A 24,900-nucleotide genomic window follows, 5' to 3' on the forward strand; every position below is an offset into this window, starting at 1 on the left:
TCACTGTAAAACTTTATATGCTACAGAGAAAAGTCAATTAATTCAACGTGAAATTAGCAGAAACTCGTCAAAACACAACAGCGTTGCTGTTTATTTCTGCTGCCGCTGCTTTGTTTGTCTACAGCGCCATCTGGTGGCTGAATACAAGAACAACCACACCTGCTCCATTAGGTCTACAATTTGTTGAGTTAATACATTGTAAAATGCATCAACATGTGAAAATATTTTCCTGAATACTTATTAATGTTGGTGATTTATTTCTCTAAAGGAAAACACTACCAAAATACAGTCAGATTTAAACTACCTTTGCTCATTAGGTTAGATAGGTTTTAGTTAAGTTAAAATTTCAAACAATCATCATCTGCAGAATCAAAAATTATTACCGGTGCAGTTTGGGCAGGTTTTCTTCAATTTTAACATGTTTTATAATCTGAGTTACATTGTTCATTTTATGTATGTTTATATTTTTCTGTTGCTTTTAAAAATGTTTAAAACAAACTTTACAACGATAGATAAATTACACATGGATTTAAATCATGGATGGGCAACATTTTGATATCAGAGAGTCATATTATATTTAGTTAAACCCTCCAAAGGGCCACATATAGAACAGATGTGTTTTTAGAAACTTTTAGGGCTTTTGCTTAGATTGTAACATAATTAATATGCAATGAAACTCTTGGAATTTTTAAGCTTTTCTTTCTTTTTTGAAGCATTTTTTTGGGGGAAGAAGAGAGCTACAGTTACCAGGTTTTTAAGGCTGGTATTTGCACTGACATCAGATCTGGTGTGGGTACAAATACCAGCCTTAGAAACCAGGTAACAGTAGTTCTCATCTTCCCAAAAAAATGCTTCAACTTTAGACACTTTGTTCTTTATAGCATCAGGATTAATTAAATGTTACTTATTGTTTAATGTTTTTAAGCTATATTATTTTTGAGCACATTGAAAGCTCATAGAAACTGTTTAAATGCCATTTCAGGCCCTAATACCATATTTTAACCATGCAAGCTATAGATGGAATTTTTCTTTCTTTTTAGGTTTTCAAACTGGTAAAATTGAAAAGAAAAAATAATCCAGAATAATAGTGTAGAATATTAAGCACTGATGGCTTGTTTGAGTGTTCAGTTTCTGATCATATATGAACATTTATCACATTTATTAAATGTTCAGGTTTTTTCTTTCTGTTTTAATTAATTGTATTGTATAATTAATTGTATCTTATAGTATGAAACTTAAGAAAACACAAAAAAGTAACAAAAACTTGAAATATTTTGATGAAACGCATTTTATTAAAACTTTAAAAATAGTTCCACACGTTGTAATTTAACTTTAACAAAGTGTTACAGTGTGTTTCTCATTTATCACACACACACACACACTTACTGTATATAACCCACTTCACTTTATTCACCTTTTGGTAAGTATTCATTATGAAATATAGACTCCTTTTTTGCACACAGCTCTTTTGTTACTTTTAAAAATGATAATTGTTACTAAAGCTCTGGGTTGTAAATAAGATCATCTACAGGAAAAGAAATCTCACTTTAATTAATTCACAGTGTTACATATCATAACATGAAATTAAAAACCCAACATATGCCAGCACCTTAATCTTGCACTCGATTGCTCAAGACCAAATTTCAAAGCTGTGGATGATAAAAAGCTGTTTCTCAGCCCCCACTTTTCTAAAAGCAATTGCATAAGATTTTTTGGCAGAAAACATTTATTCCTAATTAGCCTCAAGAGCATTAGAAAGATCAGAGGTTCATTCTAGGCCGATGAGTTCATGGCAAGAGACTTTGCTGAGTTTTAGGGCTTTTAAAGGGCAAATTCAAAACAAAACTATTTAATTTTGTAGGAAAGATCTAGATCAAACTGTTACTTTCAGTGACTAATGAAGAAATGACAGTATCCCTACAAATTAAATCTGTAAAATTAGGTAAAGTATAAAGCTGCTGGTTTCCATATACAGATATTGTTGTCACTATCAAAAACAATGAATTATTTATTGAATGTCTCTTTCATTCAGGCGGCACAGTGCCAGTGATGTTGGAGTCTGCACAGTAGAACATCTCCACGCCGTGTGAGCAGTCTTGAGGGTAAATTACAGTCATGGTCAGACCAGTGATCATGACAAACAAGCCGGTTATTATCAGCATGACGGGAAGCCGGTTTTCACCTTGGTACCAACGGCCGGGGGAGAGCTTGAGAAAGCACGCAGATGGGATGATGAAGATGAGAGGGGTGGCACTCAAAGCACCCTGAATGGATAAAAAAAGAGTATTCAAATACTTGAATTTAATTTACAGTTTTATTCCGTAGCGTAAAGCTAATGATCTTATAAAAACAGGTGCAGATTGGTTGACTTACATTTAGTTCCAGAATAACTCCCAGGCAGTCGTAAGCCAAAGATATGGCGGTGCAGACTGCAACTATGAGCATGGTTAAGGCAACATGTTCAGCTTTTGAAAGATCCCGACAGCATATGATGTTGGATACCACCTGGGGAAATAAACAAAAAAGGCAAATCTTTTAAAGGTTTAGACATTTTTGTGCAACTGGAAAAAAAAATCCTAACTGCCATTTTAGTTAGAACTTGAAAGAGGGTAAACCATCAGAAAACCCTTTCCACGAACACATGTTGACTTTCAGCTGTCAGATTTGTAGCTTAGCCCGCTCAAACAGATCATTTACCTCTCTTGTGACAAAACACTCAAGTGGAAACGTGGTTATTATGCTGAAGCCAAAACAGAAGCGACCAAACGTTGCCAGGTTATCGTCTCTGCAGTAGTTCTCAAATATGTCCCCTGGAAAGCAAAAAAACAGACGAAACAAGAAACCCGTATATGAGACACGGACATTAATGAGCTGAATATGACATGCACAGCTGTTCATTCTTTATCGATACCTTGCGTGTAGCCGGTGAACGTTGAGTAGCCTGCAACAGCAAACGCAGCACTGATTATCAGCGCTGAGCCCACAGAGATGTGGGTGACCTGGGACCAGTTGGATAAAGTGGGCTGCTCCAGAGAGGTGTAGATCAGAAAGCTGTTGTGGTGGCAAATAAACGCTAAAAAAAAAACACACACATGGGCATAGTATCAAAATATCTATAATAACGTATCGTTTAAGATGTTCTCTTCCTTTCAAAAAAAGCATATCAGCATCAAGACAAACTCACCAAATGACATCACACCAACTGCCTGGATGGTATTCCACTTTGCAAACACCCATGCGTTCTCTGTAGGGATGCTAGACAAGATATGGAGTCATGAAGACGACTAGAAACACACATACTGTGTATATATTTATTTGTTTAATCCCTCCCTTGGCCTTCGGGTCAAATTGACCCAAAGTTACAAGGGCTTCTCTACCTCTCTGTAGCTCGCTCTCTTTTGAGGGCTTCAGGAGGGTTAAGTACACGAAACTAACTCTGCTTCATTCATTCATTCATTCATTCATACATTTGGGGTCCGAGAGTTGCTGCTCGGATGACCGCAATGATGAGGATGATGAGCGTCAGCACCATTGAGAGGAAGGACACCTGGTGAGATAGGATTGCGTTATAGACAGCTGATCATAGCAACACACTGACAGCTCTGTGATTTTCAGTCCCACCTTCCCAAGTCTCTCGATGTTTCGATAAAGTGAGATCGGCAGCGTGAAGAGAAAGGTAGACAGCAAGATGACAAAGTGTCGCTCGGCAAATATGTGATCTGGACCAACTGCGAACATGTTAGCAGTTAGAATAGTTGCTATGGATTTATTTATTTTTCTCTTTCGTTAAGGAACATGAAATAAACACATTTTGTGTATTTGAGATAGAGGAGAGTGGCCCACCTCCTGGTATTCTCTGAAACACTTTGGTCAGAGTGTCACCGACCGTGATGTTGTAGCTGATCATGGCTGAAGGAAAGAAATGAGCTGAGTCAGCATTCTTGTTTTTCAAATCAGACTTAATACGCAGTGATTCTGTGCAGCAGCGACAGAAGCAGAAGACACAAAGACAAATATTTTCCTAAATCACACTGGACATTAGATATGTTTCGAACAACTTACCAATGAAAGGATAAAGGAATTGTAGAGCGGATAAAATCAAAAATCCAGGAAAACCAAATGTATTTCGTACCAACGACTGATAACTATTCGACCCTGACAGGTTTCCTCCTTTAATTAGCAGAACAATTGAGTAGTCTGGTATGAAACACAAACATGAAACATGTCAAAATGATACATTCTTGTTGTTTTTAACACAAACAAACTACATCTTCATCATACCCACCTGTGATGAACGCAACAACAACCAAAAGAAGAAGGCCAAACGGGAGCCCTGCCTGGTTCATTGCATATGGTAAACCTGGTTTTAAGAAAGTAAACCGCTGCAGATCAGACAGTAATATCATACTGTTTCAGGCCGCAGACACATCTGAAACTATCCAGTTTCTGTTCCACAACTGTAAACAAAACAATTAACAAAGTCTTCATTTGTCTGCATGCCCTAAAGGTTTAAAAAGATAAATCTGCAAGTATTTTAGAGCAGAAAGTGCTGATAAATCAGAGAATTTTTTTTTTTTTAATAATACAAACTGTGCAAGAAACAAACAAAAACTGAGTCTCGTACAAAAACAATTATTGCCAGGCACAGATTTAACTGGTGCATGCATAAAACTTTTTTCTAGATGAAATTAGATAATAAATAAAGCAAAGGGGGTCAACAGGCGCTGGTCATATGATACTACTGCTGCAGGGCTCAAAAAAAAGCTTCTCCTTGTTGCAAAAATAAATAAATAAAAATGCTACTAAAACTTGTGTTACTGTATCATCTCATAATAAAAAGTTTAAAACTAATTAGTAGTTATTCCCCAGCAAAATGATTGCTCTGATTGTTGTAATGAAGTCAATATTTACCTATTATTCCAGATCCTATAATAGAGTTGATGAAATTAAAGGATGCAGAAATCATAGAACCCTTTGACTCTCGGGCAGCTTTATTTGGAGAAATTAATGTTGTCCCTTCTTCGTTGATTTGCTGAAAAAGAATAAAAATAATAATAATAGTTTAAAAAAACATAAAGGTCTATAAACTCTTTCAGTTCTTTTTATTTCAACTTTAAAGGACAGTAACATCAAACTTACCTGCTGAGCCATTCTGCTGCTCTGATTCTTGGTCCCTTCAGTGTTCTCAGTGTCAACCCTCACATATCTGCAGTGAGACAAGAGCTGGACAAGAGAGCGTTTCAGTCGAACAGCCAGACGTCTCAACAGCGCCCCCCATTGGTCGAAACTGAATGAAAAGTCAGTGGGTTGCATTTGCAAGCCGATGCAAATAGAGCAGCTCTGTCACAAACATGGATCTGAAAACAAAGCCTCCAAAGTTTGACACTGAGATCATTTTTTCCCCCCTTTGTTTTATTCTGTTCAAATCAGAAGACTAAGTCTGACACTTAATCCCAAAGTTTGTATGAACTTGCTGAAGGAAATTTGGAATTAAAGGATTTATGGGAGGATTAGGAGCTGACTGCTAAAAGCCCCTTTTGTTTAGTGATGGAAAAAATGAGGAGTAAGAAATGGAAACTTTAACCCTGCGTTAATATTTCCATTTAACACAGGGTTAAATTTTCCACAGGTTGTTTGTCACGTTGACCCCCTCACACTGATCTTAGTCAGGAGAAGTTATTATGAATTTAATTTCAAATGGGTCAAACCTAAATGGTTAAACTAGACATTAAAATTGTGCTATAATTAGTACTGATAATAAAGAATCCACATATTGTCATTTCTTTATCATTGCATTCTGATTATGTTTTTATTTCATTAAACTATATCTTTTACATTTTGCAATGCCATGTAATTGTAAACTATATGTGACAAAATAAAAATAAATCAAATAAAATAGATTAGGTAATGCTTCAGGTACAGTTTTTATACAGGTGTTGCGGTATGTGTCCAACAGGGGGCGACACGCTTACAGCGTGAGTTCACTTTTGTCTTCAAACCCAACTTTACGGACTAAAAAATCACTTACAGGCTAAGTAAAACACACATCCCCGTTATAAATAGAGACACTACTTATGCTCCAGCTTAAACTGTTGCTTTGCCAAGTTCGTGACTTTAATTAGTGTTAAATACAACATAAACAAAACAAGTAGACGCTTTGCACAAACTCGACTCTGATCACTAATAACACTCTTAACACACGAGATTCACAGCAGCTTATAGTTGTGGTTTGAGCTTTTAGTTTTCGATAAGAGAAACCAACATCCCATTTCCGACAGTAACGCCTATCTGAAGAGCTTCTGTGGAACCAGCTGCCATCATTTGGTACCCAGGAACATCCGGAAGCGCAGCAGCACAGGACTCAGCCGCTTCTGAAGGGCGGACACTCACTCCCAGTCTGTCTGCGGGTTTCGTCTTGGATACTGTAGAAATGAACAGCCGGGAGAGGATTCACACATCCTGAACGGATTTCAGTCGTCTTGAACTTTTTTGTTTTGTTTATTGATTTTTCTAATATTTTATCCACATTCGAGCTGTTCCAGGTTCCAGACAAGAGTTCAACTGTCCAGGATGGGAAACTGATGGTGAGTGGAAATCAAGTGTACTTTTGTCCTGAAAGTTTAAGAAGTTTAATATATATATATATATATATATATATATATATATATATATATTATTGTCTCATCAAAGTCTCACAGTATCTATCTATCTATCTATCTATCTATCTATCTATCTATCTATCTATCTATCTATCTATCTATCTATCTCTCTCACATTGTATTTTGTCATCAGTGTTGGAGGATGTGTAGTAAATGTGATTAACCTTTTGTCGCACATTCTGACATAAAAGCTAAATTGCAAACTGTAGTTTTCAGTGCATTACAGAAGGTAATGGGCATGGCAGCAATTATTAGCCCACACTCTATCTGGGATGACTTCCTGCTTGCCTGACTGTCAACATTATTATTAGATTGCTGTCAATTAGCGATTACTGTCCTGCTCCCATTAGATCTAGAATGAGCAAACAGTGTAGTGTTCATAAAAAAACAGACACTGATCCCAGAGAACTATGTGAACGAGCTCATCATCATCATCATCATCATCATCATCATCATCAGCTGGTTTGCCAACGCCCTGAATGAGCAGGGCAGAGTCCTGATCTGTAAGAGGCAGATGCATGCGTGAGATGTGAGCACTTAAGGGTTTTGAGTGTCCCATAGGAGCCCGCAGACATTGAGCTGTTATCACTTTCTATGGAAATATGTTCAAGTTAATATAACACAATCTTAATTTTACACATGGATGAAAGTCATTCTATGAATTAATAACTCTGTTTTAGGTTTTTTTTTTTACGGTTATGGCAGCTCTTCTCTTGGTGAGCAGTTTAAAATGTAAAGACTGATGAAAACTCTGCCGGTAACCATAATCGCTCTGACTGTAACACAGAAGAGACAAATCAGACATGATGTAAAGCTCTTATACAAGTTTTGAAAGTTTATCTTAAAGTGGGCCTTTTAATATATTCATTATGGTATTTCTTCTCCTGACCATAATCATTTCTCTTGTGATCATGGTTCACTGATAGATAAGAAATATGACTTTTTTTAGTTGAAAAAAATAACTGGTTTTTGCACAAAAAGGAAAATGGAGGCACAAGCTTATAACCACCTGTTTTATTACAGAGATTTACATTTTAAAGGACAATTCACTGGCATCTTAATTGATTCTGCGAAAAAAAATCATGTTAATTTTCTAACTTTGTGTTGATATGTTTTAAACAAATGTCACTTTACCGTGTAGGATCTGCAACTTTGACAAGCCTGTCAAAATAGACAGCTGATTGTACTTCAGGAAGTAGTTAGTTCCACTTCTTTTCTTCAAAAGCTTAAAAGCTATTAGGCCACAATTTGCCACAAGTTATTTCTTACCACATTGAGACACACGTAAGCATTCTGAGGTCAAAGAAAATGAAGTTTAAAGTGATTGATGTGCATTAAATATTAAAGTAAATCTGCTTCTATTTGACCCTGTGGCCTGTGGGGCCAGTGTCCGTCATCACTTAAAGCACATCATCAGACACAGTTAAATGTTCGGTGCATAACAAATGTCAGAGCAACTTTGGTGGTGTTCTGTTCCAACAGAAGTTGGCGGGGGGCAGATTTGTTTATGTCAGGTTGTTCAGCACAAGGTCAGGATGCAGACAGGTTGCAGATAATTTGAAGTGGGCCTATTTGAGGCTTCAAAGTGGGAGTTCATATCTAAGGCTGAGTGAAATGAGTTGGGAACAGATTGAGTGAAGGATGCATGCCTCTTTGGATGTATATAAGGTTGACCTTATAGGGTGATTATCAAATCAAAGTTGATTTCTTTCAGTTTAATGCTTGCAGAATGATATTGCTGTCTTTTTCTCAGTTCTGAAAGTGTTCCTTTTGTTACCTTCAGAATCAGTGTAACCTTTCCCACATGCTCCCTTTCAAACTTTGGTGCGAAGTTTGCGGGGCTTTTTTCCTCTGTAGGTCAATGTGACGTAACAACCTCATCAAGCACGTCATTGTTTTTCAAGCTTAAATATTTTTAATATTAATGAACCAATAAGCAAAGTAAATAACTTATGAGCAAAAACAAACCTTTAACCTCTTCATGAGCTGTGGTGTATATCTTCAGTGTCTCTAAAGGCTAAGAAATAGAAATTTTTAATAGATATGGACAGTTCTGTCAAGTTTCTATCCAGGATCGACTTGCTGGGGCAACAGCTTAAGCAGGATCCCAAATTAATCTCTTTCCTTATCTAAGGGGTGAGTTCAGCAGGAAAAGTGCATTTTCAGCTGGTATTTGTGATCTCATTGGTCACTACCCACAGCTGTAGGTGAGGGTTGGAATGTGTATTGACTGGTGAACTGACAGTTTTGCTTTTTGGCTCAGTTCTCTCTTCATTATAACAGACTGGTTCAGTGTTCACATCCCTGGGTGTTAAAGTCTCCAAATAGGACAATGAAGCACCTTCCAGCACTCCATGAATCCTAAAGGGCTGGGTACTCTGCGGTGCTACCTGGTGTAACATGGTCAAACAGCAGTCAAAACCCTTTGCTTTGGGTGTAAGAAAGCCATCTGCTCATTCTCGTTGAAAACTACAACATTTTGTTGACAAAATGGAGGGCTATAAACAGGCTCACCCCTGCTCTCTGCCTCATACAGGGCGACTCAAGAGTAGAATAGAGTCTGGTAGCAGGAGACTGGGTACAAACCCAAGCTGTGGGACAAGGCGAGCCCGACTACGTCTTGCTGGTGAAATATCTACATAACAAGAATGCAGCTTGCACAGATATTTGCAATGAACACTTTGGGCTTGTGAAGAAACGCTTACCTTTCTCCGTGCATTTTAGCTGAAAATGGCAATCATGTTTTTAAAAGGCTTCCTGACATATTTGAATATTCTTTATAAGTTTCATAAAAATCACAAATATGATTTAGTATACACATCTCTATGGGAAAACTCACAGCAGTTTTCTTGTTTCAATTTCATCACACGAGTACAAGACATGGGAGTTAACTGATTGACATGTTTGTGGCTGATTTTGTTTTCGGTATGATGATTTTTCTGTAGCATACTGCTCAGGCAGAAACTCTGAGTCTGGAATCTGCAGTGCATTCATATTTAATACTGCATAGGTCTACCTAACACTTCTGAGCAGTCCAGGCCTATTTGTAGGATGGATCTTTTCCTTCATCTGTTCTGTGTCGGGCGCCAGCGGGGGGAAAAAAAAGTCTCATTCCAGTTTGAGTGATGGTGGAAGGGTGCAAAAAACTCACCTTGAATTGATCATTGTCATGTCAAATTTTAATTTTATCTGCAGATGAGCAGATAATTAGATCTAATTTTACCCCAGCTAGAAGGACTTTATGTGCATGGACGGCTGTTTCCAGGCTCTTTATAGCTTTTCCTGAGATGGTGATTTTTGACCAAAGAGCAGAAACAAAAATGACTTCCTTTGCGCTTCATTTTAAAGCAGTTTAAGTTCTTTATATGTTGGCAGAAATACAAATGATTCGATGTTAGAACAAAGACAAAATAAAACTAAATCTCAACCCCTCCTTATGTGTTTTGACCCATCAGGCTTTTCTCTCGTTGAAGGCCAACTGCTCTCGCTGAAGCTGCAGAATGAAAAGATGGCACAACCTCTTACATCGCTAGATCCGGATAGCTTCCGTCCCTTTACTCGTGAGTCCCTCAAAGCCATCGAGAACCGGATTGCTGAAGAGAAAGCCAAAGGAAAAAAGAAGAAACCCAAGGATGAGAATGCACTCAAACCAAGCCGTGATCTGGACGCGGGCAAGCCGCTCCCTCTTCTCTATGACCTTCCTCAAGGCCTGGTGGCGACTGCACTGGAGGACCTGGATCCCTACTACCATAATCAGAAAGTAAATTAATTTAATCTCAGTTTTAAATGCTCAAACAAAAGATTAAGTCGCAGATTTTTACTTTTGTCTCCTCATCCTAACAACTGCTTGGGTTCTGATGTAATCTTTCCTCCCTCTGGTTACTACAAGTACAATTTAAATGCTGCCGTGCTTAACTATGATTTCATTTTCATAAACTATGATGAGTTAACAAGTTTTCCAAACACTGTATGAATTTATTCCGTTTTTCTCTCAGACCTTTATAGTAATAAACAAGGGGAAATACATTTTTCGCTTCAATGCTGCTCCTGCCTTGTACCTCCTGAGCCCCTTCAATCCCATAAGGAAAATATCATTCAAGATTCTGGTACACTCATATCCTTTCAACAAGTAATGTTTATAATACTCATAAATTGGGTTTTAGATGGCGTGATGATGATGTCCAAAGTGTTGCTGGGATTTTAGAGTTTACACTGTGTTGGAGAAACACTAGCATGCATAACTTTAGTGGTTAAAATTTTCAGTCATATTTAGGCATCTGAAGGCTATATAAAAACCTTTTAACTTACACCATTGGAGTTGAGGATTTTGAGATATTTTACGATAATTTTTCATTTACTGATACTATTCTTTTTTTTTAGAATTATTTATTTGTGATAATGGCTCTGAGTATTTGTTTGTCTTGTCGCCCTGCTTTCTATCTTCCTGGTGCTTTTTTTTTTTTGCCACGAATGTTGTTTCTGAAGGTTCGCTTGGTTCTTCAGATCTCAACAGGACTTCTTGTCACAGCTTCTTCCTGCTTTGTTGACATTAGCTGCTTTAACTTTTAGGGTGTTTTTGTGCTTGTAGTCGTCATAGCTACTGAAGGTTTGAAGAGTCAGCTAAAATTTGTCTCACGTGGCCTTTCTAGGTGATAACTGGGAATACGCCACAAACCTAACAAGGTAATTAAGATCTGAAACATCTACAATGGTAGACGAACTTAAAAAGGAACTACTCAAAGTTTAGCATGAGAGTGCATGTTGCATAAAAAAGTAACATTTCACAAAATTATTACTGGTTTCCTTGACAACTGTCTATAAATGGTTCAGCATGTTGATCATGTTGACTATCCTCGTCAACTGCGGATTCATGACCCTATCTACACAGCCTGACTGGATAAAGAATGTGGAGTAAGTTCTCCATTTAAGCACCGATTCATTTAAAGCATATGCACTTTATTATAAACCGTGTTCAATGTGAATGTTGTGCAGAGTTAAACCATTCTTTTTTCTATCAGATACACATTTACTGCAATCTATACAGCCGAGTTCCTGGTTAAGGTTTTAGCCAGGGGGTTCTGTATAGGAAAGTTCACGTTTCTAAGAGATCCCTGGAACTGGCTGGATTTCTTTGTCATCGTCTTGGCGTAAGTATAAAAATTGAACAAATTTAGACCAATGAACAATATACACCACTTTTTTTTATTTGGTGCGTTCATTGTGACTAATATCCTCCAGTAATGCATACTTTTGTGTTTAATAGCTTGTGTATAAAACAATGGATGTCTGCTGAACATGTTTTGATTGTCTGGTCTCTTTATGGGATTTTCAAAACTTCTCTAGGACTTCTCGTAATGCTACTAAAACGTAGCCCTGATATCAGTCTTTGCTAATATATTAAAATACTTTAATGTTTTCTGCAGGTATGTCACTGAGTTTTCCAAAGAAATTGGCAATTTGTCAGCTCTTCGAACGTTCAGAGTGCTAAGAGCATTCAAAGCAATTTCGGTCATCCCAGGTAAGCCGTACACGACAGTGCATGATATTCACCCCTCAATGTCTCCCATGCATATCCTGCCCTCCTGTAAGACTGACCTAACCTGTCCACCCCAGTGTTACACACATCACATGTTTTCAACAAAGTACACTTCCAAAGCCCTAAATCCAATCGTAGCCTTCTGATTGGGGTTTAGTTCAACTGGAAACACTAAAACATAAGTAAACAAGATTCTGTACCTGATTTAGCATTTGAAACCTTGAAGTAGTCTTCTTTTTTATCATTGTTTGGAGAACTTTGGATTTTGTTTGCATTGCTTGGTGAGATCGTTTTTGTCTAACTTTGCTGAATACACACTCCTTAGTTTCACACAAATATTTCAAAATGGTTTGTGATGTCCTTGTCCTTGTTGTTACCTGCTTAGTAATGTTTTAACTACTTAAAAATATAGATACTAATTGATACAAAGAAAGCTGAACACAATTGCTTTGAGCTGAAAGTGAATGAAAAGTGAATTAAAATTAAGACATTTGAAGAAAAGATGACGCTGGTGAAGGACTGGAGACATACAGTATATTAAGATTGACAAATGATATGTCCTGTTTTGCAGGGCTGAAGACGATTGTTGCTGCATTGTTTCAGTCCGTGAAGAAGCTTGCTAATGTAATGATCCTGACCGTTTTCTGCCTGAGCGTCTTTGCACTAGTAGGATTGCAGCTGTTCATGGGTGCTTTAAAGAACAAGTGTATTAGGATACCTGATAAGGTTGAAAAGGCATCTGGGGTTAACCTTTCACTTGATAACAATGTAACTTTGGCTTACAAGGAAGACAAACGTGAGTATGATACATGTTTGAAGATATTTTTGTCCTTTTCTTCTCTTATTTTTTTCTCGTTTTGCATGCCTTCCGTTTTACTTCCCATACTGTTTAATTTGAAAATAAACGATGGACAACAACATTTAGTTGACTCTTAATTAAGTGCAAACTTATTGGTACAAAAATAAAAAAAGACCAACGAAACGTTGTGACAATGTGCAAATGTCCCTACAAAAACAATTCCAATTTATTTGGAATTTCTTTTAGAAACTTTGTGTTGATGCGCCACACATTTGATATAAATCCATTCAGTTAGCAGTAAATTTTGCACTTTCATTTTGGTCTATTCCTTTAAATTTAGTGTGCTGAATATACAGTAGGTCCTGAAAATGAATGATCTGGCATCGTTTAAATATGGACATGAGAGTAACTATTGAACTTAACTGACACCTGTCTGACCCAATCGATACAAACCAAACTCTATAAGATTTAAAAAGTACCTTTGTAACTGTACCCATCAGAACTGTCTTCATAATTTACCGTTATGTGCTTGACTACCACAGTTCTTGTCTCACATGTTAAAGCTGTGTTTTCCTTCTTGCCCCTTCAGGTAATTATTACTACCTTCCAGAAAAACGAGATCCATTGCTTTGTGGGCATAGCAGTGCATCTGGGTAAGCAAGTTCAGATAGTAAAATAATAGTTTTTAATTTAAAAAATACAATTCTTTTAGGATCCATCATTAAAGTATTAACAGTACCATACAAAAGAAATAGGGGTTTATATAATTCTTTCTTAGCTTATAGCCTGTTTTCTACAGACAGTGTCCAGATGGATTTCAATGCTATAAATTTGGAAGTAACCCAGACTATGGTTACACGAGCTTCGACAACTTCGGTTGGGCCTTCCTCTCTCTGTTTAGACTGATGACACAGGATTGCTGGGAATACCTTTACCAACAGGTAGGCAGCGAGGAAAGCGTCATTAGGACCTTGTGTGTGGTTTTTTATGGCTTTTGTCTGATTTCTAAGTTCTTAAAGGATTTTTTGTTAACATTGAGTGTTGTTAAATTTATGAAACATTTCATTAAGCAGTGTGAACTACGATGTATGTATGTCTCATTTTTTTGGTCTTCATTTTTTAAGAAATTGAGATATGGTAGAAGAAAAAATGTTTTTTGCTGTCTTTGTCAACATCTAATTTTATCGGCCTGTCAAATCTGTTGTAAATACAAGATTTGATCAAATGTGATGAAAATGTGGCAAGAATTTCTGTTAGACTTCATAGGACTAAAACGCTAGAAAACATTAATAAAACCCTCTCGTGTGGGTAGTTTGAAGTAGTTTGCGTTTTTTTAAAGGGACAAACATTTTGTTTTGTATTAATACTAAAGAAAATTCACAAAGCATCTTGTCTAAACAACTTCACTAAGGCAGTGCAGGTACACCTGGTCAAAGGTAAAATGACAAGTCCTAATGTGGCTCAAACAAAAGTACTGACCAATGAAAAGGCTTTGCATAATGATGGCAAATAAGTAAAGCAAACAGCTGATGCAAGAACGCTCCTATGAGAGTACAATACCTGTGGTTATCAACAAACTCTCTTCAGTGCCACTGCTTTAGATCATTATAAAGAACAGTCTGTTTGAATATATAAATCTTATAGTCAAATTTAATCATTACATTCACAGAAAAACAATATCTGGGTTAATGTTGAATACAGTAAATATTCAATCCTTAACAATCTGTGTTCTCAGTAGCAAATTACTTTCTTACCAGTTATTCATGTAAACAAGGCAATACTTTGAACTGAAAATGGTGCTTGAATCTGCAAACCACTCAGATGATTTAAGGTGGCCCATTTGCCTTAATGCATTTAATTTTATATTGTATTTCATCATAAATACAAGAATTCGTGAAAAATAATCTGAAATTTGGAAAAGCAAAATAAAATTAAGGAATAAAGTAAATACTTGTTACATTAGGGTTATAAATCATGTAATATTACTCCTTAATTTTGTTTATTTATTTGTTTTATTCCCAGACTTTGCGAGCTATTGGGAAACCCTACATGGTCTTTTTTGTCTTGGTAATTTTTCTCGGTTCCTTCTACTTGATCAACCTGATTTTGGCTGTAGTAGCTATGGCCTATGAGGAGCAGAGTCAGGCCACCATCAGGAAAGCTCAGGAAAAGGAAGAGGAATACGAGGCGATGCTTGACCAGCTCAGACAGCAGCAAGAGGATTTTCAGGTATATTAACACCTACGAAGAGTGGATGCATCTTCTTTTTTTAATTTAATCATTGAAATACTTTTACAATGTTTGAAAACCCCTCAAGATTATTCTTGTTACCTATAATATTCTCCTGACTGCCAGGAAAAAAATATTGGCCAATCACAATTTTATTTTTCAAATTTCCCAATCTTTGTAAGGTACCAAAGCCCCACCCCTTCACATTTGGTATCATTGAAAAGCCCTAAATGTCCTCTGTAGATGGCAAAATGAGTTAATTCAGTAGTATGCAGTGAATGGGAGATATTCACATTTACAAATGTCTACCACAGAGAACAAATTTGAGCTACTGGTAGTCAGGAGGATATATATGTGCTTACAAACATATCTTTAAAGAATATAGATATTAAGAATAATGTATTACTGCTTGTGCATTAAATTTTGGGGGAATTGCTACTTGGTTGTCAAGAATCTCAAAGTTTTCTCCATATTTACTTGCACTGTCCTGTTGCCTAGGCAATAGCAAATGCTAAGTCAGAAGATAAAGAGACCATCAACAAAGGTGGTGCCACTGAGAGTTCCTCTGACGCCTCTAAGCTGAGCTCCAAAAGTGCCAAAGAGAGGTGTAACAGGAGAAAAAAAAGAAAAGAAGAAGAAAAAGAAGAGGCAAAGATTCCTAAATCAGATTCACTGGACAGCATGACCAAGGCTCGTTTCCGGTTCTCTGTGGATGGAAACATGCTGAGCTATGACATGAAATGTTCACCCACGCATCAGGTGCAGTAACATCTGTTGGTACACTTTGATTATAAAATAATGCCTACTGTCGCTTTATCCTGAACTCTAGTACTGCGATTAGATTCATTAATAGTCTACGTATTTGCCTATTTGTCAGGTATTGTATGCAATAACTGTTTCTCGAACAAGTATTTATTATTAAATAATCAAGAAAAGTACTTATTTTAAATATATTCTTAAGTTAAAGGGATACTTCAGTGACGGTTCTGTGTAAAAATTATGAACAATTAATATCTTTCTTGTTGTAAATAACTCTTCGAATGACTTCAGTTTAGAAAAATAGAGTTTAGTTCTGGTCCCCCAACTAGCTGGCAATATTTGTAAAATTAAAAACAAACAAACAGAATTCTATGTAAATAACTAACGCAAAATTGAAAACAATGTAAAGGTTTATAAAATAGTGTTTGATTAAGCCAATATAAAATCTTTGAGACTGAAGTTGTATTAAGAAGGCAGCAATCTACTCTACATCCTTGAATTTGCCATTAGCTCATTAATCCGGTTAGAAATAAACTTTATTTCTCTGAACTTAGGTTGTTCAAAGAGCTATCTACAAGCTGTACTAGCTGTCTAAAACAAACGCATAACCTTTCCACAGAACCCCACTTTATACAGTATGAACTATTGTTTTAATAATCACATTTTCTGAAATTAACTAATTTTGCACAAGCATCTAATTTCATACATTTTAACATTTAATATGAAGCTATATTCACTACCTTAATTATTGAGATTTTTAAACTCTAGCAGTCCTGAAATCAACTTTTTTATCAAAAGGTATGTGATGAATGTGCTTTCTAAAAATGATCAGATGTGCTATAGGAAGGAAGGAAAAGGACTGTTAGTTTATTTTAGCTTTTATGCAAATTAAAAAAAACACTTAATAAAAGGCAGCATAAAAAAGTGCTTATGGTACAAAGCTTTGACTTTTGTTGAAACAGTTTTGAATTGTGGATTGCCATTTCAGTTGAATGTCAGAATATTCACTTTGGCTTCTGAGGTGCAAATATGTTGTCACTTCATCCCATCTTCATCATGATCATGATCATCATCATCATCATCATCATCATCATGTTCAATTCTTCCTCAACTTACGCTCTTGTTGATATCAGTCCTAATCAAGCTACATTCCAATTGTACGATTTTTTTTTTTTCCTCAAAATTCCTATCCTTCCAATGACCATCATTATTATCTTGTCCTTCATCAGCATAATCATTATCATGGTCATCTTCTTTATCATCATTATTTTTCTTTTATTTTTTTTTATTTTTTTACAATATCCATCAACAACTTTCAGTTTATTTCTCAATTTGACACTGTTTTGTTTGCACATATAAACCCCGTTGCCATCATTATTCTTTTCTTCGATCAACATATATCTTGTATCCACCGGAGAATATCTTTGTCTCCTAGTCCTTTCTGAGCTTTCGTGGACCACTACTCTCATCTAGACGAAACAGCAAGACCAGCCTTTTCAGTTTCCAAAGCCAAGCACACGATGCGAGCTCAGAAAATGAGTTTGCAGACGATGAAAACAGCATTTTTGAAGACAACCTAAGTCAGAGGGGATCCCTTTTTCATGCCCAGAAGTGTGATCAACGGAGCAGCAGCATGAGCCACTGCAGCTTCTTACCGCATCTCCGATTTCAGCCAAATAACATCAGGCACAGCTCTGTAGACTGCAATGGGGTTGTGTCTCTGGTGGATGGGAATTCACACCCATCATCACCCCCTATGGGGCTTCTCCTGCCTAAAGTGACACTAGATATGGCCTCCACTGGAGACAATGTAAGACTTATTTTATTAGCCAAGATGACCTTAATTAATTTTCATGTAACTTTATATAAAATTACATTTCACACACTTAACTTGACAATAATATTGGCCACATTTCAAATCAGGAAAAATGTTTTTGTGTTTGATTTTTGTGTATGTAGCTAAATCAAGTGTTGGCAATATATGCATGCTGACAACTTAGGATGTACAGGTGGAAGTTCATATATACTCATCACTGATGAATATCAAGACAGTGTACTGTAATTGTCCATCTTGGGTTTCAATTATTTATTTTGAACTTTTTCTGCAGTATGTATTGTCAAAAACAGGCAATTAAGCCTCAGTTTGTTGGTTTAATTTATAATGGGTTTACTGAAACATCACAGGGTAAAAGTTGTACATACAATGTCTTTCATTGCCAAAGCCTCATGTGAAGCATAATCTAGGTGAAAAGTGCAAAACAAAACCAAAATGTTACAGAAGCAGGCATTCCTCATATAGAAATTCAAATAGAAATTAAATGACTTGGGCATAGCTAAAAGACACTGGTTTAAAAAATGAAAAGGACAAGGAATGTGTAAAAATCACATGTGTAAAAATCACATGTCACTAGTCATAGTGTAATCACATCATTGTAAACTTGCAGACTTGCAAAGCAAGTCTTATAAGGCAGGTATTTCAGGGCAGGCTGTAGAGCTGAGGGGTGGTGAGGTGAGGTGAGGCAGATCTGGTGTGACCCGCTTAGGGCCTGGAGCTGGCAAAGAAGCATCTTGCAGGACTCCCTCTGTGACTGGTCCAGGAGAGAAATCTCCCTGGACTCAGGCAATAACTTGAAACAGAGGAGGTTTAGCTGCAGACCCAGAACAGGGCAGGGAGTGTGGGGAGTGTGGGGACAACAAAGGCTGAGCTCGACCAAGACTGAGAATTACAAGAATCCGTAGCCATACCAGGTTTGTTGTATTCACAGTTTAGAGACATTTTGTAAAACTTTTACCTTGTGTTGAAATCAGAAAATCTCAACAATTTAACATGAAATAATTTTGTGAAGGTGTAAGTATTAATCTTGGTATTTTAACTGTTTTTAGACCTTCAGAAATTACTGAAACTAAATGGTGGAAGGCCAAAATGGTGAAAACTAAATTGCACATAAGAGATTATGTTTGGGTTACATGCTATTTATAATACCAAAACTATGTACTTATTACACTTTTTAAGTTCATTTGTATTGTAACTGGGGAAATTAACTTTTTTTATTGATTCGATTGAAATAGTTTCTTTGCAGTGTCCTTACAAACAGCTTTAGTGTACAATGTAAATATAAGGGTACATAAAAGACTGACAATAATGCTGTTTATTTCTTTTTTTATTTCTACTTGTTTTCTGTTCACATCTACGTTTGTGTCAAGGCTGACACAACTGATACAGAATATAGGCGCTCCAGTGAAGGAAACTATGGAGAATTTCTGGATTTACTCGAGGGTCCCGAGTTCAGACAGAGAGCACAAAGTATCGCTAGTGTCATTACAAGCACCATAGAGGGTATGTATTCCATATGCTATGTTCAAATTTATTTTTAATACTTAATGCATTGTGAATGTTAACAAAGATAAACTGTGCTTTAATAAAAAATATTTTATTGTGACATTAGAGCTTGAAGAGTCAAGACAGAAGTGTCCTCCTTGTTGGTACAAATTCGCTAACACCTTCCTCATCTGGGAGTTTTGTCCAATGTGGTTGAAAATCAAGAACAGGGTAAAATTAATTGTGTTGGACCCATTTATGGACCTAGGTATTACCATTTGCATTATACTGAACACACTATTTATGGCCATGGAGTATCATCCAATGAAGCCGTGGTTCCAAAAAATGTTGACTGTGGGCAATCTGGTAAGCCAACTGGAGATTTCTAAAGAAGCTTTTTTTATTCCACAACATTCATAATTTTTATTTATTTATTTATTGTGTGTGTAATAGCATTTAATCTTTTTTGTGAAGGTATTTACTGGCATCTTCACAACTGAAATGGTCTTGAAGATCATTGCATTGGACCCATACTTTTACTTTCAAGTGGGATGGAATATTTTTGATGCAGTCATTGTCTGCTTAAGCTTGATAGAGCTTGGTCTGAGCAATGTGAAGGGCATGTCTATTTTGAGATCATTCAGGCTGGTAAGTCTTGACTTTACATGCAAAATACACTGGCAAAAAGCAAAATGAACTTTATTTGCATTTTTGTATATTGAAAACAATACAATCAGCTCTTCATCTATGTTTCACACAAAGAACTAGATACCTCAATGAATCATTACTTGTTATCTGAAATGGAAAAAGAGGGAAAGTTCTTTGTTATCCAGTGAATTTTTAGGACAATATTAGAGTGGCTATCTGCCAATTAAAGCTTAAAAAAATGTTGAGTTTTTTAGCAGAACAATTACCTTACACTTTAATATAGACTGACTATAGATTTACCTTGGTTGAGATCTTAAAATTTAATAGATCTGCTTCCAAATTTCTGTATTTTTGTTTGTTTATTTGTTTTAAGGTTCAGGTCCTAAATAATATTTTGGAGGTATTTCTGTCTAAGAATGTTTGACCACTTACTTTATTCAAGTGTAGGCTTTCCCCAAAGCATATAAAATGTTGTGCAGTCAAGAAAAATATATGAGAGAACATTTTAATTGTTAGAGTTCATTAGCCTATGCATATTTCTCATGGGTTTAGAAGCATTTTGTGTTGCAAAATCTTTGTATTAACATATGTCAATGTCAATACCTTTGTGTGTTTTTTCAGTGACTGCAAAGTATTTTATATTCTTTCCTTTTTGCAGCTGAGAGTATTCAAGTTGGCAAAATCTTGGCCCACTCTTAACAAACTCATCAAAATAATTGGTAATTCAGTGGGTGCTTTGGGCAACCTAACCCTGGTGCTGGCCATTATTGTTTTCATCTTTGCTGTTGTGGGCATGCAGCTGTTTGGAAAACAATACAAGGACTGTGTGTGTAAGATCTCTGAGGACTGTGTTCTGCCTCGATGGCACATGGCTGACTTCTTCCATTCATTCCTCATTGTGTTCCGAGTGCTTTGTGGAGAGTGGATAGAGACCATGTGGGACTGTATGCAGGTGGCTGGCGTCCACACATGCCTCATTCTCTACATGATGATCATGGTTATTGGAAATCTTGTGGTACATTGCATCTTTTATGGTCAAATCATTTCACACCATCCAAATCTTTTCAAATAACTTGTCAAAGTAACAATGCAATTCCTTATTTCTAAATGCAATCTTACTTTAAATAATGTCATCCTCCTCTAGGTGCTGAACCTGTTCCTGGCCCTGCTGTTAAGTTCATTCAGTGCGGACAATCTGGCGGCTGTAGATGATGACAGTGAGATGAACAATTTACAGATTGCGATTGGACGGATTCGCAGAAGCAATGCCTACATCAAGTCGCTGCTTCGAAGCTGCTGCAACAGTTTATGTCTCAGGGATAAAAAGAAAAAAAAGATCGAGGACCAATCTCTGGATGAGCTCCACAAACCTTTTGGGCGAAATGGTGTCCCAAGCCATGCCCTTAAAGACTTCTCTAGGGATGGCAATGGGGATGTGACTGGTGTTGACAAAGCTGGAGACAAGTATATAGTCAACAGCAAGAGTGATGATTCCATGTTGTCTTTCATAAACAATCCAAGTCTGACTGTTTCTGTTCCAATTGCTGCGGAAGAGTCTGACTTTGAAATGCTCAACACTGAGGACTTCAGCAGCACATCAACCAATATACCGGAGTGCCACGTGGTAAGGATTCTATTATGAAATGGTCAAATCATCTTTACTGAATGAGTTAACCCTGTTTGAAAAAGTCTCATCATGTCTATTGTCAGACACATCACAATATTTATGATCTGTGATGGAAAACAAGAATTTTGATAATAAGGATATATTCTGTGAAATTAAAACTCGCAAAACACTTGCACACCTACATTCTGCAGTCATGTCAATGGGATATTAACGTGTCATAATCTTTTCTCTAAGGATCCCATACACCAAGGAGAAGCTCTTTAGACAGGAAAATGCTAGTGTGCAGATTACAATCGAAGCAAGAATGATAAGTTACTGGTGTGACTTTGGTCATTTGCAAAGATGGCAGACCTGACATGTTTTGTTTTTGCACAAATCAGAGACTGTAAACCTTTATGTCTTAAGGTAGAATTTCACTGGGTTGTGTCTGTTGGCAACTCAATATTCTGAAAAAATTGTAAATATGTGCCTAAAAATAGGCACATAATACCCGCTTCAGTCCACTTTGTACCCACTTTGGCAGCCACCCCATGTTTATGAGTTAATCTACTGGTAAACACTTTTGAAATAAAAATAGGCAACTTTAAACCAGTTGTTCATAATTATTTCACATTAACTTTGTTAAACCTGGTCATTTGTAGCTGTATTCTTGGATGTTTTTTCATAAGGAGAACTCCTGTCCAGTTGGCAAAAAATAACTCTACCTTTCTAAAATTACATAGTTACTAATTTGAGAAGAGTTTATGAAACATATGAATTTAGATACAGATCAGATGCTTTATGTGTGACTTAAAACAGCTTTGTGTTTTTTGGCAAAAAAGTGTAGCCACACCAACATGATGTGATAAGAACTCGAACTTTTGATAGCTTTTAATCCCCCATGCCTTAATAGTATATTGACCAAGTTTGAAGAAGATACCTTCAAAATCTACAGGAAAATCTGTAGGAGGAGTTGTTCAAGTATAAGGGCTAGAAAGGACAAAAGTGGCCTAAAAATGCTAACTTCAAACTTAAATGGCCGATGTTTCTGAGACTTTTTATGGCAGTTAAACTTGTACCCCCCAGCTTCTCTTTAGAGAAAAAACAAATTGCATGAAATTTGTCATTGTGTTTGCTATATTTGACATTGCTGTTCATATAACTAGTTTTTCTGTTATATTAGGGTGAAATCTTTGTAAATGAGAATTGTTGGTTTCATCATCAAACACACTCTTAATATTAGTTTTCTTCATAGGCTATAGATGACGATGGGCAGTCCAGCTCCTCAGAAGGTAGTACAGTGGTTCCTCTAGAAGATGAAGTATCCAACCATGACTCTGATTGTGAAGTAAAAAAGGAACCAAAGGACTGCTTTACTGCAGGTGAAAACTACTAATGTCGCTTTCATTTACTATATCTGATTCTGCATCATATGTGGCTAACAGTGCTTTGTCTTTTCTTAGGATGTGTGCAAAAGTTTAAGTGTTGTCAGGTTAATGTGAATGTGGGCTTTTGGAAGTTGTGGTGGACATTCAGAAAATCCTGCTATCGCATAGTGGTGCACAGCTGGTTTGAGAGCTTCATCATCCTAATGATTTTGCTTAGCAGCGGAGCACTTGTAAGTCTCAAATATGTTGTTCTCTGCAAATTAAAATGAGGCTGTTTTATTATTAGTTTCTTTCCATGCTCTCTCCCTAGGCATTTGAAGATGTCTACCTTGAACAGAGGAAGATCATTAAAGTAATGTTGGAGTATGCTGACAAAATTTTCACCTATATCTTTATTCTGGAGATGCTACTGAAATGGGTGGCATTTGGATTTGCCAAGTATTTTAGAAATGCTTGGTGCTGGTTGGACTTCCTCATTGTTGGTGTAGGTAGCAATGAAACACTGATTTACTTTATGCCTTAGATATATTAATATTAAACAGCAAAAAATATCTTAAAGGGATCTTTGAAGCGATGCTCTTTCAAATAGTTATCAATATTTAGTACTTTATCAGCTTTTACCCCCTAAAAGTCATGCCATTTGAGAATGGTCCCCATTCTATAGCGTTTTTTAGGCAAACAAACAACTCTTGCTCAGAATAATAGTGTGATAAATGCTATATTAGCTCAAAAAAACAGTTTTGCATGACATAATTTGTTTAGTCTGTTGCTGAGTTCTCAACCAAATAATGTCCATGTTACTATGCAATGAATGTATCAGTCCACCTGATCGGCACATTTCATCAGTCCAAATGTTTACTCAGCTCTTGGCAGCCTTGAATAGTCTCAGCAGTTGGATAGTCAGCAGCTTCAGGACACCTACATTCATGTAGTAACACAGATGTGCAGTTGATAAAACTGTGACAAACTAAACAAATAATGTCATGCTAAAATGCATAGACTTAATTGTAGCTAATCTTTCACACCAGTATGAGGTTTTTAAGCAAGAGTTATTATATTTGCTTAAAAAAGGCTATAAAATGGGGCTAGCCATAGGCCTGACTCTTAGGTGGACTTGTTCCTCTTCAGCACTCAGATCTCTATGACCGACGTCACAGCTGATAAGGTACTAACGATTGATAACTATCTGACAGAACATCACTTCAAAAATGACCAAAATATCCCTTTAAAGAGTAAAAGTGTCCCTTCTAAATGCACAACATGTCATATTTTTGTCTGTCTTTCAGGTGTCACTGGTCAGTCTTGTGGCCAATGCTTTGGAATATTCTGATCTTGGTGCAATCAAGTCTCTAAGAACTCTGCGAGCTCTGAGGCCACTAAGAGCCCTGTCAAGGTTTGAAGGCATGAGGGTAAGAATAACAGAGTATCCCAGCTCACTGTTAGTGAATTGTTTAACGTCAGTGTATTAAATTGACAGTAAACACAGGGACCACACAATCTAGGGGCCATCAACATGAAACACCATGGATCAGTTTTACTAAAGCTTTGTGCCTGTTGCAAAATTATTTTAGGTGTAATTTGTGTTTGCCTGCTTTTATCATCCATCCATCCATCCATCCATCCATCCTACACAGCAAATTCAAAAGTGTTAAATTTTTTGGTGTTAGCAGACTTTGTGCAAAAGCAGAGTTAATTTTACACTTATAGAGTCACATTCTGTTCATGTAACTCTGGGATGTATTATATTAGTAGTTAAAATCCAGTGTTAAAACAAAGTGTTTACGTATCAAATCTAGAGGTGTTAAAATGGAATCAACAACTCTTTACTTCTTAACTCTGAACTCCACCAGCAGCTCGAACACTGAAGGAGTTAATTCACTGACTCCGCCCCAGAATCACAGATTCCCACCGAAGCGAAGCGACAGAAGCCAAGTCATTTCAGGACTATTTACTTTCC

At 36.7% G+C, this 24,900-nt stretch overlaps 2 protein-coding genes across 5 annotated transcripts in view; one reads left to right on the forward strand and one right to left on the reverse strand.

The window, feature by feature from the left end:
- Nucleotides 1-1,464: 1,464 nt before the first annotated feature.
- On the reverse strand, nt 1,465-5,548 carry slc38a11 (solute carrier family 38 member 11). 2 transcript variants are annotated; one of them, XM_017424432.3, is made up of 12 exons: nt 5,140-5,548; nt 4,912-5,032; nt 4,286-4,360; nt 4,063-4,197; nt 3,844-3,909; nt 3,622-3,728; nt 3,468-3,547; nt 3,185-3,255; nt 2,912-3,073; nt 2,698-2,810; nt 2,374-2,505; nt 1,465-2,264 (listed from the first exon to the last, which is right to left on the reverse strand). In XM_017424432.3, the coding sequence occupies exons 1-12, from the start codon at nt 5,311-5,313 to the stop codon at nt 2,025-2,027; spliced, it is 1,476 nt and encodes a 491-aa protein (XP_017279921.2). In that variant the 5' UTR covers nt 5,314-5,548; the 3' UTR covers nt 1,465-2,024. The 2 variants fall into 2 exon arrangements, with proteins under 2 accessions (XP_017279921.2, XP_037831875.1); XM_037975947.1 differs by having other exon boundaries at nt 4,286-4,457.
- Nucleotides 5,549-6,227: 679 nt separating this feature from the next.
- Nucleotides 6,228-24,900, forward strand: part of scn1laa (sodium channel, voltage-gated, type I-like, alpha) — a 26,682-nt gene continuing 8,009 nt past the window's right edge. Inside the window, exons 1-21 of one of the 3 annotated variants that reach the window (XM_037976281.1) lie at nt 6,228-6,584; nt 10,115-10,419; nt 10,655-10,788; nt 11,490-11,570; nt 11,678-11,806; nt 12,083-12,177; nt 12,767-12,991; nt 13,584-13,647; nt 13,794-13,935; nt 15,017-15,223; nt 15,722-15,982; nt 17,418-17,792; nt 19,187-19,319; nt 19,429-19,667; nt 19,776-19,949; nt 20,608-20,964; nt 21,094-21,573; nt 22,811-22,937; nt 23,019-23,173; nt 23,254-23,427; nt 24,230-24,352. In XM_037976281.1, coding sequence (XP_037832209.1) covers nt 10,168-10,419; nt 10,655-10,788; nt 11,490-11,570; nt 11,678-11,806; nt 12,083-12,177; nt 12,767-12,991; nt 13,584-13,647; nt 13,794-13,935; nt 15,017-15,223; nt 15,722-15,982; nt 17,418-17,792; nt 19,187-19,319; nt 19,429-19,667; nt 19,776-19,949; nt 20,608-20,964; nt 21,094-21,573; nt 22,811-22,937; nt 23,019-23,173; nt 23,254-23,427; nt 24,230-24,352 — 3,927 coding nt within the window. In that variant the 5' untranslated portion in view covers nt 6,228-6,584; nt 10,115-10,167. Of the gene's footprint in view, nt 6,585-10,114; nt 10,420-10,654; nt 10,789-11,461; nt 11,571-11,677; nt 11,807-12,082; nt 12,178-12,766; nt 12,992-13,583; nt 13,648-13,793; nt 13,936-15,016; nt 15,224-15,721; nt 15,983-17,417; nt 17,793-19,186; nt 19,320-19,428; nt 19,668-19,775; nt 19,950-20,607; nt 20,965-21,093; nt 21,574-22,810; nt 22,938-23,018; nt 23,174-23,253; nt 23,428-24,229; nt 24,353-24,900 lie in introns of those variants that run through there. The other 2 variants (XM_017424489.3, XM_037976280.1) reach the window with 2 other exon arrangements.

This window comes from Kryptolebias marmoratus, linkage group LG6 (genome assembly GCF_001649575.2).
Source record: "Kryptolebias marmoratus isolate JLee-2015 linkage group LG6, ASM164957v2, whole genome shotgun sequence".
Taxonomy (NCBI): Eukaryota; Metazoa; Chordata; class Actinopteri; order Cyprinodontiformes; family Rivulidae; genus Kryptolebias; species Kryptolebias marmoratus.

What these genes read in the sequence shown, in the direction of transcription:
- slc38a11 (XM_017424432.3), bottom strand. Translation starts at nt 5,313, where the DNA reads ATGCAACCCACTGACTTTTCATTCAGTTTCGACCAATGGGGGGCGCTG. An exon ending in TGTTGTTGCGTTCATCACAG is followed by an intron (nt 4,198 to 4,285) that starts GTGGGTATGATG and finishes GTTTCATACCAG; the next exon opens with ACTACTCAATTGTTCTGCTA. An exon ending in AGTGTTTTGTCACAAGAGAG is followed by an intron (nt 2,506 to 2,697) that starts GTAAATGATCTG and finishes TTATTTCCCCAG; the next exon opens with GTGGTATCCAACATCATATG.